This window comes from Micropterus salmoides, unplaced genomic scaffold (genome assembly GCF_014851395.1).
Source record: "Micropterus salmoides isolate LMB-PRFRI ecotype aquatic unplaced genomic scaffold, ASM1485139v1 Ms_hic_scaffold_19, whole genome shotgun sequence".
Lineage (NCBI taxonomy): Eukaryota > Metazoa > Chordata > Actinopteri > Centrarchiformes > Centrarchidae > Micropterus > Micropterus salmoides.
This window is the reverse complement of record NW_024041039.1, coordinates 26,198,650-26,220,235: the sequence shown is the minus strand read 5'-3', so window position 1 is coordinate 26,220,235 and position 21,586 is coordinate 26,198,650. Positions and strand designations below refer to the sequence as shown.

Below are 21,586 nucleotides of genomic sequence, written 5' to 3'. Positions count from 1 at the left end.
TGCAAACACAAGTGCCGACACATGACCTCTCAACCACTCTTCCCCTATCTGAAGAGCCGAGGATGTGAGCACAGTAGATTAAACAGTGTTTACTTCTTCTGGAATGTAAGTGTTTGTAAGAAATTGACTGAGTATAAATCAAGTGTGAGGAAAAGAGGCTGTTCTGTGTTAGTGTGTGAGTGTTAATGTGTGTCTGGTTGTGCATGCCACAAACCCACATGCCTCCCTCTGTGTGCAACCCCATGTGTTTATATGTGGCAGACAAATTGTCACCCGCAGCGTGAAGTGATGGCTGCCATCTGATAATAAACATAAGGACTAGTTGAGCATGACTTGACTGAGCACTTGATTTTATTTTGTGACAGTGGATAGCTTTAGAATGCTGCAGTCTCCTCACCAGCACCAGCAAGTGCCTGCAGGAGTCTGTACGGTATCAGCACGCTCGCACCGTGCTGGAATGGTGTCGGTGGTCTTTCTTCAAACTGCGAGCTGTGTAGCAAAAGCATCGACGGCCTTACAAGCAGCAGAGCCAGAAAACCACAATTTTCACATAAATTCCAGGCTAATATCAAGTTAGACCACGTAATGCGGAGCCAGTCTTACAACTGCATCGAAAGAAATTAACTCTTTGTGCACATGTTTCAAGCACAACTGAAACAGGAGTGATGTTGTCATTGACAAAATTAAACCAACTTTTCCTAATAGAGATTTGGAAACTGACTAATTAAAACAAAAGAATGACAACATCTTGTTCAGCGATCATGCTGCTTTGTCATTTTCTTTTAAATTGCAATTGAAGTGAAAAGTCAAAGTCAGCACCTACTACCATCACCCCCATGTTTTATTATCACCTAATTTTGTCTTTCTTAGCAGTTAAAAGTTGTAAACTGATTATTACAAAACGCTGATAAAAGGATACTTGTGGCAATAATGACACAAATTTGCTCATTATTGGCCATGTAGCACTATACTTGGCTAAAATCCTTGGTTTGCATTCATATGTGATGTCCTGTTGGTCATATCTGAAGGTCAAAGTGTTTGTTTACTGATTTGAACAAGCCTGTAATGAGGCATGAGGGAAACAAGTGGAACTGGTTTATCTTCGCTGTTGCACTGCACTGGTCAGTGAGATATGCACTCTACTGAATGCCAAGTTACACAAATTATAAATATTGCTGTGATATCACAACAAAACCTGTTAAGATGTGTCACAGGAGGACTGTTCTTGGATTTAATCTGTTTGCTCACTCCCACTCTCCTGGCACCAGTTTTTTTACCAGTTTAAGAGGTCTGAGGCACTAGATGCAGTGCATTCTTGTCACGTTTTCAGCCGTTTTACTGTGAAATTTGTCAGTTGCAGTCCATTGTCACAAACTAGGCTGCTGCTGTGTTTGTTTTCCTTCCCCTGCTTCAACTTTCTCAGTCTACATATGGAACAATAAGCGCTAATTAGCGCTCATGACTTGTAAGCACCTCTTCCCTTACCCATTTCCACTCTGATGCCAGGACTTGACACTGTGTATTTTCTTGGATACTGAGGCCAGTTGGTGGCCGAGCCTGTAGAGTAAAGACTTTTGCTGCTGACCAACACTGGCCAACCATGTACCAGCATGTAACAACTGAAAGCTCTGGTGGTTTCATTAGTCTGTTTGTGGTTTTTAGTTCTCAGTAGTAACAATGAGGCTTGTTCAGAGCAACAGACTCGATATATTGTCCACTTTAAAGCAAATACAGCTTCCTTAAAGTATAGCTGCTTGGCACAGAATATAACTGCCTGCATTCCATGATCTCAATTTGAACTGATAATGCTGCTTACAAAGAAATGATTGTGTTTGTATTAAGGTTTTGGCCATTGTACTAATATCCTGTCCAAATGTGTAATTCAACAGGAAGAACAAAGCAAAGAAAGAAAGTAAGGTTGATTCCTTAATGAGTAACCCATCTGTTCTTTTATAGACAAGTATGCCATCTACAATATTGAGCATGTTTCTGTCAGTAACCTTGACGTCATAATGCCTTCAGCCTTTAACATTGAAAGCATGACATAACTGCACAGAGGTGTGAAAGAATGTTCACTTCTGTGCAGGGGGGGGGGAGCACTGGTCTATGTTGTGTGCGCGCCGCGGTCGGTCTGGGCGCTGCTCTTCCGCGGGTTACGCTTCTTGCGTTCCGTCGGCATTGCATTGTCAACTGGCATTTGGGTCGGGGTCTTCTGCGTTTGCATCGCGTTTGCATAGCACACAGACACACACAGTCTCACACATAGACACAAACAAACTTAGGTTGTCCCTGGTAGAATTATTCCTGATGCTTTTCTTTCAGTTACTTATTTAAATTAATTATTATTCCAGCTCTCCTGGCTGTGCTGTGTTGCTTATTTAGTGTGCTGGACTGTTTCTTGTTTTCATTTTTCTCTTAGTTGTCTTACTATGTCAGCTGTTTATTGCTGCTGTTCAGCTGGTTGTCTTTTACTATTATTTATTTTATTTTTATTGTTTGTTTTTGTTTGTGTTTGTTTGTTGTTGTTTTTCTCCTCCCCAAGCCCCCCTCTCTGTTCTATTGCAGGTTTCGTTGCTTTCTGCAATTGGTGTTTCCCACAGCTTTTCCCTGTTGTCCCCACCTTCCATCCCCCTTTCCCACTTCTCTTACAGGTCTTGTCCTTTCTCTGTGCTGTCTGTTTGTGCCCCCCCCACCCCTGTGTATGCCCCCCTGTCCGGCCCGGTGACAAATCAATACATAATTAAATAAATAATAAAACAGACAAAGGAGTTTATTAATACTCTCTTGTTAAAGTAAAATCCGTCTGGCATAATATGGTATCCAGGTCATTATACTCTGTACCAGGTTGCTGGGCAGGACAGGTTTGAAAAAAAAGAATGTTCACTTCTTTATAGTTTGTTCTTCTACTGTCATAATATTCAGTTCCTCTTCATTCCCTGAACCATCGTGGCCATTTGGAAAGTATGTCATTGAATTTTCATTAGACTTCAGAAACTCATTCAAAAAGCAAATTATAGAAGAATGGGCTCTGACAAAATAAGTACTGAATAATGGTTTATTCTATTTTCAAACAGAGCAAATGAGACAATGGACAGGTCACAATATATTTCTCATTTAAAGAATGATGAAAACACCCCTTTTTCAGTAATAATACATTATAATTTCTTTCTTCCATTTCTTTTATTCTGATCTCATTGCATTGCACATCTTCCGCCTAGCACACAAGTAATAGACACACATTCTATCATTCTATTGAACAGAGTCCATACAGCCTGCTTCACAAAGCAAATGCAAGCTCACAGATACTCCACCTGGTTTGCCCTGTGTGTGGTTCTTGGCTGCGACACTGGCATGGTGCTTCCAGGCCTGTTGTGAGAGCCACAGTGGGATTTCTCCCTGCAAGTACGCCAGGCAGGAGGTGTTGGCAGGGGAAGGAAGTGTTGACTTTCCCTAGTGGATTGTGATCCATCAACTCCCTTTACATAGCTGAGAGGCTGCTGGCTGACTGGCCCTCAGTCTATAGCTAATCCCTTGTCAGCCATGCTATACCATAACACAACACATACTCATAAACCATCACTGAGGAACAAACCTGCCTTCAGATGGAACCGTGGTGCTCTTATACCCTTGTGCACATGCAAACACAAACACATTAATTCTAATCTGGGTGAATTAATTAAACATGCACCCAAAATGCAGAATGGGCGCCTTTTCACATCAGCATGTACACATGCACTTTAGAGACTCTCTCTCCCCAGAAATGGAAAAAGAAAAGTGGAAAGAGGGATAAGAATGACAAGTGTGGAGGAAAAATGGGCAAAAGGTCTTTAATGGAGTTATTACAACCATCTTCCTCTAATGTTTCATAATCAGATAATATCCTTCCTTTAAGGAGTTTACTCCAGGAGATACTATCGGCATTCGCTTGGGGAGTAATCAACAAACTATCATATCTACCTTCCCACAGACTTCATGATTGCTACTTTCACTCTGTGGATATCTGTTGCCAAGAGGGATATTTCTTTTTTCATGAACACTCGGGTGTTTTTTCCGCTCAGAGGATCTACTAATTTATGTATTCATTCTTTTTTGTCTCAACTACAAAGGCAGTATGTGTCCCAGTTCTTTATATATTTCCCTCAGCTTTTGGATCTTGAGCCTACTTGCCAGGCAAGACCGTGTAACTTGCGTAAACTGATCCCGCCCATACCCTCATCATTCCTCTGAAGTTTTTTTTGTTTCTTTTGTCAGTGTCCAGTCAGTATGCGAGCCTTTTAGTACATTCCTTTTTAATGAGTTTTTGCAGCCACACTATTTGAACACACTTTCAGACTGTTCAGACTGTGTAATTTCTGGGCGAGTGAGAGGTTATTCAAGCGCTTTGATGATCTTCCTGCTGAAATTAAATGTTTACTGTTTGACTTTCTGTCAAAGCACACAGTTTGGATGTACTGCAGTACTGAATTTCTGACATAGACAAGACTACATGGCAGACCCAAAAAACAGCAATGATCTTATTGGACTTGACTGTGAAAAGGTGGCATCTGACAGCTTTAAAATACCAACTTCACACCATCAAAACAATGCATTAATGTGAGAAATCTCTCTGTTACCAATATTTAGAGTAGAGCTGTTGATTATTTATTTTGCCAAATAAATGTTGGTGTGAATTGTTGTTCATCTGAGCTTTGATTTTTTTGAGTCCTTTTATAAGCTTGGAGATGAGTTGAGGATGGATGAGTTTTAGAATCAGAGTCAGCTTAAATTCCAAGTAGGCTTACACATACAAGGAAATTGCTTTGGTGACTTAACAATTAACAGAAAATGTAATAGAAAATAAACAGTGTATATATGTCCAGCAGTGTTTATAAAAAAAATGTGAATGATGTTGACAAGCTCCCTCACGTTTATGTAAGGGTAAATTTTTAGTGGTAATTTTTGTCTTATTTGCTATTGATTGTTTTATTTGTGTAATTAGATGAGATAACTGTTGACTCTTAGCACTTTCTGAACACAGTGTTAACAGTCATGTTGTTTCTAAGTACTGGTACTGCTCAGTGTGCAACTGCATAAATGAACGTGTGAAAAATGTACTGCAGTCCTTGCCTCTCTTAGTTGGCTCAGAGTTACAGGGTGGTCTTTATACACATACACATGATACCAGCCATTTCTTTTCAAGTGCAAGCAAGGAGCTTCGGGGGTTTCCCACCTGCAAAGACTGCCATTGGTGTTGGTTTGCTGCTCAACTAAGCTGGGAATTCAGACCAGGTCTCTTTGGTGGTAGGCATGTTTTTTTGCCTTTTGGCAGAATTTGTAACTTTATGTCACAAGCATTGCTGTTGCAATTGTACTGTATTAAGAATTAAGTTCTGCAAGAATATATGAATATATTGTGCCTACTGGTGATGCAAAAATGAAAAATATTCCCAGCTAACTGCATGCTTGGGTACCTAATACAATTGTTAGTAAAAATATACAGTACATGTTTTGTATGAAAACATGTTTATTAAGGCAGGAAAATGTCTGTGCAAATGGATTTGGCATGAACCTGCCCATAGGTGTCATTTACACTGGGGATGCTGGGGACATGTCGCCACCACTGTTTTAAATGGCTGAATGTGTCCCCATCCCTTTTTGAAGGCATTTGTTGAAAATTTTCTGAAAAATATCTTGCAACAACAAATGTTAACTAACAAATGAAATTGCTTTGAGAAAGGTTTATTTGCACAATAAGAAATTGTGAAATACAATTTAAATCTAGAAGAAACATGTGCATTGTCCAAGAAAGTAACTTAAGTAAGAAAAAAACCCTACTGATTGCTGCATTATATTTTTATATTTTGGACTGTCACCTGCCACCTGAATTTAGTGTTTGCCTTCATATAAATAAAGACATTTACACTATATACTGTATTGGTGCAGAAAATGTCTCCAGAATGCAGTAAATTAAGAGTATAATGCTTAAAATCTTATGGGGAGGACGCCCAAGATATTTAACACTATTTTGAAGAAATATTCATTGCTGAAATGTATGAGTGGGGGATTTTAAGCATTATAATGTTAGACCTTTTGTCCACACCACTTTTTAACAAAAAGTGACGCCCTTCGACCTGCCATTAGTTATTTCTGACTGTAGCACATGACTTCTCATGGAAGATAATGAAGAAAGGAAAAAAATGAAATTACACAACCATCATCTTACAACTTTGAAAACCTAAATTGCTCTTTACATTAGTGCAACTTATGATGTTCATTCATTCAGCTGACAGTGTTGGAAAATTTATGTTTACTTCTGTGCACCTTTTGCAAATGAACACAGCTCAGCAGCTGATAGCCCAGTGAAAGGCCCATGGCATCATTCACTCATTTGAGAGACCCGTTGGCAATGTTTGTGTCAGCCTCTATAAACAACGCCACTTAATCAGCCAGCTTGCTGGGCCCAGACACTTTGTCCCTCAGGCTGAAGTCACCATTAACCCTCTTTAAATCACTACTAGGCCATTTGGTTGACTTGTTTGGTTGACTTGTTTGTTTACAGTCTACTGCCATTCCCTGTGTCCATCTTACACAGATGTATCAGACTTACTAGATAACACACTCGAGAATGCTTGTGTGATTGACAGACAGTGGCTACCGTTTTCTCTAGACTGTGCATGATTACGATGTTGTCAGAGCCATTTAAATGTATGTATCTGTAAGTAAAAATTATCAATATAGATGAGAAAACACCTGTAACACCTTCATTACAGAAAACAGAATATTCAGTTACACTTTCTCATAACATTATTAGGCTTATTTGTTAAAATAAGTTTAAAATTATATTTTACTATGTAAGTAGGATAGCAATAACTTTTGGACTGTGGGGGGAAAAAACAATGTACTGCAGGTATAACATTTTAATTAACCCTATAATCATCTTTAAGCACATTGTACCACAAGTGGAAATCACTGTGGCAGCACTGTAGGACATGGGTAAGAATGAAACAGTTTGGGGTTTAATCAATTCATAACAATAAGATCTTTAAAATACAAAGTGAAATATACAGTACATTTGCTATTTGGCCCTAAGATTAATTCTTCAGTTCTCTGACAGAGACAAAATGATTACATTATAAATATAACTTGCCTTTAAAAGATCAGTTCTTTTGATGTGTGGGTTTGTTTTCAGTATATTTTGTGGGAAGTGATTAATGAGTTGTATACTGGCTTGTTGAAAGCTGCTGGAGGCATTATCAACAGAAGAATTGATATGACTGTTGTGAAGCTATTGTTGGTGGTTGGGGGTAGGAAAATTGTTATCTATTGAAGTAGTATTTAACTGCATTTTAGATCTGCGTCTTTGATAGCGAGAGTCAGCATTTATTTTTCTAAGAGAGATATCTCAGAGAGGCATCATTTATTGTGCAGTGTTAAAAATACAGAAAAATCTAATGCACTATCTTCCTCGTACAATAAACTGAGATTACAGATTGAGATTGATCAACATATGACAACTGTCAGCTGCATTCCTTTTGTGTTTGGTCATGCATTTTTTGAGGATTTTGTTCAAGATTACAAAATTCCAGTTTGGCTTACAGCAAGATATATATCCTGAAGTAACAGAATTTTCAAAACAAAAGCTTTTTGAACTGTCCTGAACTCAAACTCTGTCCATGTTTTGTTTCATACCGAGCTTTATCTTTGAATCCCCACAAGCAGCATCCTTAATGTTTTCATGAGCAAAATAATTTTCTACATAATGCCAAGAAAAAAGGCAATTTTATAACTGCTTATAAAATTGCTTATTTGAATTGATGAACCATTTCATTGGCTGTCAAAATGACTTTCAGACACCTGCTCCTTTAAAGAGTTCCACTTCACGGTTTCATGTCTGTTATCTCACACTTGGTTGAGAAGTTTGTTTTCTGCTATAAAATAATACCCTCACTGGATATAAAAATAAAATATAAAAATATTTATCAACAATTCAAATGTCTTTATATTTTTATATGTACATCTGGTTGCCTTTGCATATTTGCACTGTTGGCATCAAGGTCTCTTTGTCAGTGCTCAGCATGACCAAAACAACATCAGATCTTCCAGCTGTTCAACACAAAACAGAAGTAAATGACTCAAACTGGTGCTCTTGATGTGGCTGAGTACCTTGGAATTAAGACAAAAAAAAACAAAAAACACACCAGCAAAAATTGATTACATGAACATGATCGGGACAGTTTCTGGGACTAAACACTGCACCTAATACTTTAAGTAATATATCGTGCTGAAAGGCTGTGGAAATCTCCACAAAGTCAAAAACTTTAATATGATTAGTGCTTGAAAGAGTGAACAGGTCTCGTATGGAAAATACTGTTACTAGTGTTTTCACATGTAAAGGAAGCCAATCTCATTGCAGAGAGCTGTATTGCTTTGATAAGAATACAATACATTTACTGATATTCCAACATTCATTCATAATGTAAAAAGAAGCTGCATCTTCTTGACCTCCCCCTGATAACAGTACATTCACGTCTGTATGTAATTTTCAGGGAGACAATGCTAGTTCATTTTGTAATGCTACATGAAAAATTTGAAAAACAAACCTTGGGACAGATCAGTAGCCATGGGACTCGTCCTTGTGACAGAAAAAGCAAAGATCTGAACAGCAAACAATTGGATTCTTGTCTCCAGTGGTTACCAAAGCTTTCCTCTGGTTTCTACTTTTGCAGCACTGCACAATGTGTCTGATGTCTGAAATACACATTTAATTGACCACATTATAAATGTACAAGACTGGATAGTTTATTCCCAGATGGTTTTAATAGGTCTTTTCCCAATTACGGATGCTCTATATTGTCTTTTTTTTTTTCCTTTGAAAATTCTTGTATTTTCTTTAAAGGTCCCATTTTATGCAAAATCCACTTTTTCATGTCTTTTCAACTTAAATATGTGTCCCCAGTGAGTCTAAAGACCCCCAAATTATGAGGGGAAAACATCTTCTCTTCTGTTCCTGCTCATTCTTTCAGTAAATGTGTGTGCAAACACGCTGTTGAAGCAAAGTGAAATATTTTCTGGTTTGGTGGCCCTGCCTCAACTCTGTGATTTAATAAGTTTCCTGATGGACAGATAGATTTACTACTGTAGACTAACTACTGTAAGATGAGACTGATTTTAAAGATTAGTCCATTTACTGAAATAAGATCCATCCATCCATCGTCAACCGCTTATCCTGCTTATCCTGGAGCCAATCCCAGCTGACATCAGGCGAAAGGCGGGGTAAACCCTGGACAGGTCGCCAGTCCATCGCAGGGCCACAACCACTCAGGCCCACACTCACACCTAAGGACAATTTAGGGTCACCAATTAACCTAGTCGGCCGACAGTTAACCTAGTCGGCATGTCTTTGGATGGTGGGAGGAAGCCCGAGCACCCCGAGAGATCCCACGCAGACACGGGGAGAACATGCAAACTCCACACAGAAAGGCCCGGGCAACCGCGGTTTGAACCCGCGACCTTCTTGCTGTGAGGCAACAGTGCTAACCACTGCCGCCCCTGAAATAAGTTGCATGATTTAATTAATGTTAACTATATCCATATGTTGCAGCTTTAATAGGAACTACATTACATGGTCCACCTTGCCTGTAAATTTAAGTTTAGTACCAGTCAAGGTTGGTGGAGTGATATCACAAGGAAGCGATTTTTGACTGTTGTGAATGTTCCGTGGTCACGGGCTGTTGTTGGCGCATTAAACAAATGGACGCAGTTCTCCTGAAGAAGTTGTGTCGTGTTCTTATTTTACCCACGTCTACCCAGTACTACAGGTATAGTTAATGCTACGAGAAAACCCAGCGTTACACTACTGCTAACTGTAGCTACCGTTATCTGCTGGCTCTGCCTGAACTGGGCGCTCCCAGTTGTCCTAAGCTCCTGTACTAGAGGTGTAAATAACATTACACCCCCAGAGCACCAAGCTTCCAGTCCATGCAGAGTCCGCTAGCTAGCAGCAGCAACCATTAGCAGTAGTTAGTGGAAAAAATTAACTGCTATCTGTCCATCAGGAACTGAAAGTTGAGGCAGGACCAGAGGACATCAGAAACCACAAAATATTTACTCCATAGAATATAATCCAGTTTCACCAAAATCAGTGATTAAAGTTATGTTTTTGTGCAATAAGTGCTGTGCCGGCTAGTTGCTGCCCCTCAGGAGGCTTCTGGGAAGAAGGTGGGAGGGGTGCCTCAATGAAAACCCACTACCCCACAACACATTTTCGTGGGCAGTGTGTACATGGGCAGTGTGTACATGGGCAGTGTGCGCGCAGGTAGACAGGCAGGTAGGTCAGCCCGAATGAAATGATTGGTCGTGCTTATTACAGTCCTACGACAGCCCTAGATTCCGGATTTTGTGTAGTGTGTCAGACCATTTACTGCTGATCGGGAAAATTATCGGGTAGAGATTTTCAACAGATACAACAAAAATGCTTCTGCAATAAATTGCCTATCATAGCTTTAAGTGAAATCATTCCAGAGTTTATTCACAGTGGGTAATGTGTCTGTTAACATTGTCTGGTGTTATTCAATTATTCCGACCAGTGTTTTCTTTTTTCACATGATTTAATATTATTCAGTGTTTGTTCTTCTTTAATTTCTTATTCGATGATTGGGGAGCAGTGACAGATGGTTATCACATAAGCCAAAACACCTTGCCTTGTACAGTAGTTGTTATCTGTACACAGTGCTAGCTGCTCTTCTGCTCATTCTCTGGAAATTTATCACTTACAAATCTGAAGTGAAGTATAATATATTGCACTGTATGCATGGTGAATTAACCCCTTAACAACCTGAATGCAGTTTGACATAACATCACTGTAAATCCCAAGCCCTATAAGCTACAACCATAGTGTAGTGGTGCATAGTTGTGTTTAAGCTGAGCTACTGATAACACATTATGCACAAGTGTGGTGCAAAGATGTGGCATTCTCTACTACTTTATAAGGCAATATTGCCACCCTGAGGACCACCATACCAGGAATTTTTTTGTATGAATTTAAATGGCTTTAGACTGACGGCTACCCATGTCATCAAATTTCTCAGCTGTTGATTTTACTCTATGGGGAAACTGCACTACCCTCTTGCAGCTACATGGCCACCGGGGTTGAAAATAACCAAGAGCAAAGTAGTTTGTCACACAGGGAGTTGAATCAGGGAGTAAATGTAAATGCTCCGTATTTGTATAGCGTCTTTCTAGTCTTTTCGAGAACTCAAATCACTTTTACACTACATCTGCATTCACCATTCACACACATTGTGCTCACACAGAAACTAACATTCACACACATTCATACACTGGTGGAACAGCCACCAGGGGCAATTCGATGTTCAGTATCTTGCCCAAGGACACTTTGACATGAACCGCCGACCTTCCGATTAACGGGCAACCCGGTCTACTGGAGTTATAAATGGAGTCATTTTTTTATATTCTATCAGTTGTTTTTTTTTATGATCATTGAATTTGGCTTTCACAAAAATTGTTATACATATCCTGACAATAGTTTTGTGATTGCTTCCACCAAACTATAATCTTAATAGTACTGCTTCTATTGCTTTGTCTTTCCCAGCATTGTATCCTTGATAGGAATAAATACGGTTGCACCTGCAACTGTTCACTCTCTCCGTTCGCTCTACTTTTTTACTGCAGCAGGCAGCTGTTATAAGTACAATTCCTAAAAGTACACTTTACACTACCTGCCCATCACCAAACTGCAGACCGACACAGTGTCTAGCTGGTGAACATAGTGGAGCATTTAGTAACTAAAATGCTAGATATTTCCCTCTGGAGTTGGTGGAGAGACAAAGGAGCTAAAGGAGAGTGAAGACTGGACTTCAGACATTCATCAGGTTGCCAGTAACTTAATTCCAAATGAATGCTATTGTTGCTGCACAATTGCTGGATTTGTAAATCAGCAACTGTGTTTGATCGCCTTAAATCAACTTACCAGGTCATGATATTTCAGTGTTGTGTTTGCAACTTGTTTTTTCTGCTTCCAAATGGCCAAAAAAACAAGTTATTGCAGGTGTAAAATTGAAATCACTGTGGTAGAAAATCATTTTAAAAATACTATTACAAGAAGGCAGTTTATTGGCATACTCAATATATATCTTCTCTCCACAATGGAATCTGTCACTATGTTCAGCCAATGAATAGGTTGTAAATTAAAATATGAAGCAGTCAAACTGTTGGGACCCCAAAAAGCTTGTGCTGGCCCTGGGCAAATGCATTATGCTAGTGGATTTGGCAGAGAATACAATTTAAATGGTTTGTTTTCCTCCTTCTCTCAGGCCTTTAGCTGCAATTTTGTTATCTGTGGGAATTCTGCTCTCACCAACAGTTGGCCTGATTCGGTATGCTATGTCAACAAGAACCTCAGTTGATTGAATCTGTAACAACACACACACAGAGAAGAGTGTTTACCAGCTTGATTCAGTGATACAGAATACAACTACCACTTCGGATTGAAATGTTTCTGCTTCTGATTTTTGGACCTTGTCTTCTTCCTTAGAGGGCAATAATCAAGTGCCATTGTATAAATACTGTTGATTATGCCAAGTTAACACTTCACAGATAAATGAGAAACTGCCTCCAACAAATTCCATTAACTGCAGCAAAACAAGCCAACTAAAGTATAAGTGCTGTTTATGTACCTTCCAGCAACTGGTCGTGTAATCGTTTTCAGTAAAAATCTCTTCTGTTAAGACTAGTTTATTAAGGAAAGAGATAATTTTCATAGATCTTGAAGGAGTCCTTGTGTCTAAAATCATACAGATGGGCCATCTTCCAGTGGATCCCTACAGGTCATCATTAAAGGCAACACTCAAAGAAACTAAAGCGGGAAAAAAGACATGTCCTCCACGTGAATTTCCATCTCTTGTATTATGGTGATTTTTTTAATTAATTTTTTTTTATGCAGAGCCTGGTTTCATAGCTTCTGAGTGATCATGTCTAAACTGCTTAAACACCCATCAATGATCATGTTGCACTGTGCAGACTGGAGCAGACAGTCAGTCGAACCAGGTGATGCAGTAAATGAGGGCAGCAAGCTCTATTAGGCAGCGGTGTTCACAGGTGAAGCTGAGGCAGAAATCTACTAATGGAATTACAGTCTTTACTTTGCAGTTTGCCGTTATAATTTGTACCCTGCCGATAATTGCTCCCAAGCAGGTGTTTGTTCATCTTATTTGGACTGGGAAACAAGTTAATAGGTTTCCACCTTCAGACCCAAAGCCCTTCCAGGCTGAGTCTTAAAACCTTTTTATATCAAATCACTGCTGGGTGTGTAGAAAATGTGTGCAGTCCACATTTCCTGCAAACTTGTTGTAAGCGCTCTGGCTGTCCTTGCCAAACTGCCTCGACGCTCTGCGTAAAGAGCATGCAAATGTGGAAGGGAGAGCAAATGAGGCTTATCTGAAGCACTCCAAATTGAAGGCCTCCATATTCACCAGTCTTTCAGCAACCTCTGGGTAAGGAAAAGGAAAGAGGGAGTCGAACTTTTAGAGGGTGTGATTACAGACAGACACTGACTAAGGTCCTCCAGCTCATGTCCATAATGAAATCATCTGTTGACTCTTATTTCAAATAGAATACCAAATTCCATTCTCTTTATATTTTATCCCTGCAGCCAGGGGCATAGCAACTTGTAACTTGTTTTTGAAAAGTGCTCTACAAATAAAGATTATTATTGTTATTATAAAACATATGGACCCTGTGCATAGGCATTCTCTATGGGCCCCTCCCCACATCCATGGCTATTCATTCTAGTATCTTTGTTTTGTTCAGCCTTATTTTCCCATCCTTCCTCTGTCTGATAAGTACTAACATACAAATTGCATAAACAAATAATGGCAAAAGGCTGTTTGAGTGCAGCGGTTGACATACACAAGGAGACACGTGTGTCCCAGTTAGAGAAGTACACTTTTAATACAATGTGACCCTTGGGAAGCTGGTTGCCATTATCCAGAGGCAAGAGTGCAGCCTAAAAATGGAATGGAACAAACTAAAAATGGAAAGAAAAAAATACATCAACCCTGTGTTACAAAATATTTCCAGACTTATTCTGCAACTGTTACTGAAGCAACGAGTGCAACTCATGATCCTTACACAAACAAAATAAAAAGCCACATCAGTGCAAGCTCACCTTGAATGGTTTCTGAGAATGATACAAAATAAATCACTTATTCTGCACGATTTTTGCTTTGCATTTTTTAGCTTCCCCTCATCAACACTACTTTTTGTAACTGAGCGTATTAAAAATGGATTTTCTCCTCCTTTCAAGTTGAGATTCTTTGTGCTTCCTCACCATACACACACACACACACACACACACACACACACACACACACACAACTTACAGCTTCTGATGAACTTCCTGCTTGAATGAGCGCAATAGGTTTGAAAGTGAAATGGGACTTCATATCAAAGCTAGAAAAAAACTGTGCTTTGATTTTTCACCCACTCTTTTTTTTGTGCAAGGGATGTCATTGACTGCTCTTTTTCAAAGCAGCTTTATTTCTTTATTTCATGCATTTTCATCAAGTGCTACTCTCAGCCATAGCCTTAAAACTATTTGAAATCATACTGTAGCCCATCACTCATCTGGATTCTGCACATACTGTAACAGCACATCATGTTCAAGAGATTGTAATCATTTCTGATTGTGTTCAAGCTTTCTTGCTACTACTGATTGATAAATCTCTAACCCAGTGTCCTATTACGTTTCGTATTAGTACATCCTGTTGGCGCTGCTCTGTGTACTACAGTTCTTTGTTTTTCTTTCTCCCTCAGGTCAGTTCCTCTGGGTGAACAGTTCAGCCTTTGGTGGCCCCTGGGTGCTGAGTCCTTGGCTGGGGGGAAGGCAGGGTCCATGCAGCCTGGACATGGCTGTGTTCCTCCACCCCAAGCAAAGTGGGCAATATACCATATGGCTCATAGAGCGGGACAAACCGCCACTTGCCCTCTTCTCCACTGACACCTTGCCGCGCATCACAGGGTAAGCACATGTTTTATACATGAATCGAGCACTAGAAGACTGAATTTCAGCTCGCACCAGGAATAAAACAGATTGATTTAAGTAAAGAGAATAAGCAACCATGAAGATGATATCCATGTCCACCCACGCCTCATGGTCATGATTATCCACCTGTAACTTCTCCCTTAGCACGTTCTACCAACTTTGTTCACAGGATTGTTCTAAGCATCATGCTCAGGTTCACTGAGCCGGAACCGTGTACGCGTGCCAGGCAAGAGCTTGATTGTGAATACCCTGTTCCCAAACCTGTGTAAATATGTTCCATTAGTGGCAGAGATAGAAAACATTCGGCAGAATCAAAGGATGGCACCCACGTTGAAAGCCTTTTTATATGGAGTAAGACAGAGCGAGTTGGCTGGGTAAAAAAGAAAGATAGTAGATGTATAAAACATGTAATTTGCTTTTGCAGTAGCTGGGCACCAATCAGCAGTTATTGCATTCATATAACCTTCCTGTGTGACTAATCCTTAATTAACAGCAGGTCTGTGCTCCTCTCATTATGGCGTTTCTTTGGAGGCTTTACAGAGATCTGTGGTTCTCACTTTGTGCGACAGAGTGACAGAGGCCAGGACAATACTCAGAAGTTCAGACACTTCTCCTCTAAATACTTTGTCGAATCATGTGTGGCCATTTTGGCATAGTTGTACTTTTGTTTTTATGTGTAGGAAGTCAGGATACAGAGCAACTGTCAGCGCGCTGCTACGGACATGTTTCATGCTGCCTGTGTGTGTAATCTCTTAAGGGCATTGGAATCATATAAACGTCATGCTTTATGCATCTCCCTTTTCTCTGTGTTTCTGTGTGGGAGTGAATGTGCGTTTGTGTGTGTGTAAACACTCAATGCTGGTGTGTCTCTTAAGGGAGCATAGCAGGGACGCGCTCGTTACATGTGTGACGGATTAGACTGTGCGTTTGTGTGCTCTCATTTGTAGTCAGAGGCTGCCGTCCACCCACACTATCTCTGCTGTTCGGAGACTTGCTCAGCCAAACTTGCACATCTGCACATTTCTCCTCTGACAGGAGGACACTCATATCATGAAAAGAGGGGCCAAAAATAAAACCAAGAAGAGCCTCCCACGGACATTGGAAGAGTCAGTGAGCTTACTAAATGTGAACCCGAGCTCTTGCCTTGTAATTGTAATTCTGTGTTTTGACATGTCTGCCCAATTCAGTAGTCAGGACATTTAGGACAGGGCCAGCCCAGAGGGGAACAAAACATCCTCGTATGCAATGGTCATTTAACAATGTCTTCCTGACTTGAAAGTAGAAAAAAAAGTTTCAAGCTTCATTTCATTCATTTTTAGTTAAAGTTATATGTATAAAATGACTCATAGGTTGAACCAGAGACTGCAGCCATGTACAAATAATAATAAAAGATCAGTTCCCAGTGGAGTAAAGTTACAAGGAAGATACTTTTTTAGCTGCACACACAATCTTACAATAGTTAACCATTCATTCTGTCTGTTGATTCTTCTAACAGTCAAGCTATTCAAGGAATTCAAAATGAATTTTGGATACCCCAGTAAATGCTTTTCCTCCTATAACTTGAACATGTTTTTGTTTGTTTCTTCACTACATTTTTAATCAAGAAGCCTCTGGTTAACTCTAATACAAGTGTCCAAGCTCCACGGGAGCCATCAGCCACTGAGGGAGCACTTGCTTTGAAACCCCTGAAAGATGCTCTGCATGCTTGCATTACTGTTGCATCACGTCTGATGGAATTGTCAAAGTACAAAAAATCTTCGAAAGTCAATTCTCAATGGCTAATGCTTCCTCCTCTACAAGTGCTTTGAAAGTTCTAGCAAAAAAAATGACCTAAAAAATTTACCTTTTCCAACCTGTGTGGGATACTGCTTTGCTCTTCTTCAACAAAAAACAAAAACAAAACATCAAACTTTAACAAGCTATCTAAGGAAGAATGTGACAATGACAATGCCAATGGTGATGCAAAAGTAATCATTCATTCATTTCAACCTTACTTTTGAAAGAACATGTCAAACTGGTTTTCTCAAGTTCTGGTATAGTTAGGAGAATCTATCTTCTCACCACGGGAGAATTTTAGATTTAGATTTATTGCCTTGTGAAAAATAAACAAAGTATTTGTGAAACTATGTCTCTCTCCTTGGTGCAGTCATTTATTCTAAATATATTGTAGTAGCATAGTAGCACATTGTGACATAGTTGCCTTTGCTGTTGCCTGCTCCTGTGATAAACCTAGTGAATACTAAAGAAACCGCAGTCTCTCTGGGTTTTTTTTGAGCAGTGTAATTATGAGAAGTGCCCTTTTTTCTCTTGAGCCCCTGCCCACCAAAATATCCCATGTACACATCCCTGCATATGATATTACCTCACACCCCATCCATTACACACATATCCACATGCACATACTGTATAGTATAATGTGCAGTATGTATATTGTATGTATGCATCTTAAAACTGATCCGTAGCTTGTGTAATGCGGGGGAAGGATGCATCAAAGGAGGCAAGTGTTAAAGCTACATTTTGACATATAGAAGGAACATTATGGCATGTGATGTATAATATGATATTAGCTGCACTGCACATCATCTTCTACATAAGCCTGCAGGTTAAAGTATTACAACTGTAGTGTATCAGTAAAAAGAAAATAATTGTCAGAACATCTAAAGCTTAAAAAGAAGTCAACTGAACATGATTTTCTGAATATCACAGCATGCTGTATAAAATCAATCTAGTCTTAAAAGTTCAAATATGTGAACCAAATAAGGCTTAACAGTAGTTGCAATCTGTATGTACGAGTATTTCATTGTAAATGTCATGGTCATGATGAAAGTTGTCCCTCACAATGGAGACTGTTGGCAGGAGACAAAAGCACAACATATTTTTATTTCCAACTGGACCAGCTGTTATCCCTGTAAGTAAAAAGGATTATTCTTGCCACTAACCTAATTATCCCATTTACAGTCAAATAAATGAAATAAAAAGCAGCCTCAATGCTGACATCATATGCGTCTGTGTATTTGCAGTAGATACACTAGACACACAAGTTGAATAATTGCTACATTACTCAGTTCGTAAAAATAAAGAAATCAATATAAACTTTGTACTGAGCTTTTAAGAATGAAGGAAGATGTTTTTAATTTTCACTAGTTCAATGGCCAATTTGTTTTAATAAACTCATGGTCATGACTACAATTTAGTGCATGGTAACACATACTGTACGGGATTCTATGGGTGCAAACCAGGTGAATTTTATTGTTTGATTATTAGAAATGTTTCTCTTTTAAATCCAACATTGCATTATGGTGCTTTTGTATTGAAAATACCCCCGGGTTAAATTGTCTGAAGTAGGCTTAGGTTGTGTCTGTTAATGGTACCAGTAGGCAGAGTAGGCAGAGTCCTTTCATTTTGAGTGTCTTGGATAAATAGGCTCTTGAAGCAATATGAATTACTTTAGTAAAGAATACATTGTTTTTGAGGATTTTTTTTTTCTCTCAAGCTAATGGGGTTTGCCTTCGCCCACTTACAACCAATGGCATCAAAACAAGTTACTAAAAAATTATATGGTATCATATCATCAATATACACTAAAGTACAATAACATGTTGTATGCAAACACTTTAAACATATAAGGTGCTTTTTACCCACAGTATAGCCTTCACACAGTAGCAATAAAATATTTCTTGTACATCTCAATTTAAACATTAATGTAATCAAATCAAATATTTAACCAAAGCTATTTGCCACTGCCAGGGCATTAACGTTCAGAGTCCAGAGCCAGGATCATAACATCATAACAGGCAGCTTCTGAGCACAAGGTTAACATATATAAACCTCAGTAGCAAGTGTCCCTGTTAGAGTGAGGTGAAGTGCTCGCCTCATGCACACGCCCTCGTTAATGTGCCCAGCCCTAGTTTAAATGCTCCTGTAATCCACAGTATCATCTAATTTAGATGTAAATCCAATTTCTATGCAATGATCCAAGTGCCATTTTATATAACCTCTGTCACAATTTTTTCCATAAAGTAAAAATTCTCCATAAATAGCCGTAAAGATTCATCTCCCCAACAGTGAGTCTCTTACAGCCATGTTCTGTGAGTCTTTCAATGAGTGAAGCTAAACTAGAGTAAGACAGATGGGTCACCTCAAGGCCCTCCCATTGGTAAAACTGGGCATTCATCCCTGGCAGGCCTTTACTGTACAACTCCTCCACTTCTTTACATAGTGCTCACCAGAGCTGACCTCCAGCTCTCAGACTGTGGTGATTTTGCTGAGGACATTTTTGGCTTTGTTGGCTTTATTGTTCTATACATAGACAATGTAAACTAAAAGATTTTATTTTATCCAATCTACAGCGATCCATTCAACCTGCACATAGGGAGCTGACTGTTGGAAGTTGACAAGCCTGGACATTTGATTATGGATCTGGTTTTTGATATGATGTGGTTTTGCAAATCAATTTTCTATCTATCTAGTTATCTATATTTTTGTAATAATGAACACTGACCAACATTGACCATTTAATTAAAATTCCACAGTGTTGATATGCTGTCACACAAAAACTCAATCCCTTGTTGTTAGTCCTCTAAATAAAATTAAGTCAAGGTCAGTGTTTTATTGTGATACATTTTTGTTCATTTAATTGAGCACTACTAATAATTAATAGTTAGCCATTTGACCTGCCAAAGCAAATAAAAGAGGAGATGTTGTGCATTGTGGGTGATTGCTCAGGCACAGTGGCTAAGAAAGTGTCTAAGGGGACACATTTGTAGTTCTTTTATACTCTGTCTTTGTCTTTCTCTGACTCCCCACTACCCTTCTTTGCTATTTTGCCCTTTGAAATGTAAATGAGACTCCTTATAGCATCGGCCACCACTGCACCACCACTGTTCCCACTGCCTTTTCCAGAGAGAGGCGGCAGCAGCATTATTTTCACTGGCTAATACATTCTCCCTCTCTAAGCCTGCAATTTTCTGCACATTAGTCGACGTTCGATGATAAAACCTTCCAGGCAAATTGACACAGAAAAGAGAATACAAAAACAAAACGTAACCAAAATTCAAGAGGTCGCTCCTGGCGTCTATGGGTGACAGGTGCCACTTTTACGTTATATTGTTGTATTTGTGAACCACTTGTTCAGAATGCTGAGCGCGAATTGAGCACTTCTGTGGCAGTGTTGTGGTGCTTCAGTGCCAGTCTATCGAGTTACAAAGTATTTTAGAGAGTCCTTTGGAAAACACTCCATAAACATCAGTCATAACTACAGGGGTAACATTTTGGTAGGAAAATTAAAGAATGCCAAATCTTGTCATCACATACAGTGAATTTGACATTTTTATACATTTTACATTAAAATCGGATTATACTTCAGCCACATTTCAAACATAGTGCTACTTATTTTGCATCTATTTATCTAATGGGCCTCTCCTCGGATACGCACATACACACACACACACACAAACATTTTTCTCTCTCAACAACTTATTATCACAGCGTCTCTGTTGTGTTTTGGTGGCAGCTCCCGATTGGACTTCATAAGAAACTTCAAAAATGAAACATGTGAGCCTCATATATGCACTTGTGGGGAAAAAACTGCCTTTCCACAGATGAGATATATCTTGTCATCCACAGCTTGCATACTCCACAATCCTCTCCCTCTCATGCACACTCTCTTTATCTTTTTCCTTTTCTTCTCCACAGACAGGTTACATAAGGTAGTAGGGTTTTTATTCCTACCCTTCCCCCTGTGTTCATAGACCTTCTGTCTTATCTAAGAATCTCTAATCATTTTCCCCAAAGTTACATTGTACATTCCTGACAGCTGAAGTTTTACACAAAGGAAGGTGAAATTTGGGAAAAGAAACAGTGGCCTAGTTTTTATGACAAGACTGAATTTGAGTTTTCACTTATGGCAATAAGCACTTGGAAATTTCGAGCCCTGACAAAAAGCTTAGCACCTGAATCACAAAAGGCTTCGCTGTGATGCACGTTTTGCATCAAAGCAAATGCTGAGACAGAGATGGTGTTTTTTCTTCCAGTTTGCCTCCCTTGCGGCTTGTGTAATGATGAGCATGTCTCGCAGGTATACAGTGGATGTGCAATGTTTCCTCACCATGAAAAAATGGCAGGTACTCAGACAAAAGTATAACCAAACTTTAAAATGTAGAAATTATGAAAAAATTATTCAGACACTACTGTAGACATTTCTTTAATTATTGCAAACAAAACCACCAACAAAGGATGTGTGAGCTCTGAATTCCACATTGGATGCATTTCACTGGAAATGTACTGTATTTGTACTTTATAGCGCAAAGGTCGAAAGGATTTTAAGACAGGAAGAGGATGCGGCTAATTCTAGTGCAAACAAATCTATCATTTGCCTCAACAGTGATTTGTATTATGCTGTTGCCACATTTCTTTGTAAAGACTCACAAATGCTAAAGAATGTAGTGGTTTCCCATCTTTTAAGATGTCTTATTTAAACATAAAACATCAGGACAAGAGCTTTGACCAGTAACCATGAAGTTGTTATTCTCTTGTTGATATGTAGGA

The 21,586-nt window shown here is 39.2% G+C and overlaps 1 protein-coding gene across 1 annotated transcript in view; it reads left to right on the top strand.

Annotated features, from left to right (window-relative positions):
* Positions 1-21,586, top strand: part of alk (ALK receptor tyrosine kinase) — a 247,122-nt gene that overhangs the window by 99,355 nt on the left and 126,181 nt on the right. The window contains exon 4 of the mRNA XM_038729365.1: positions 14,812-15,016. Within this exon, the coding sequence (XP_038585293.1) occupies positions 14,812-15,016 (205 nt within the window). The remainder of the gene's footprint in view (positions 1-14,811; positions 15,017-21,586) is intronic.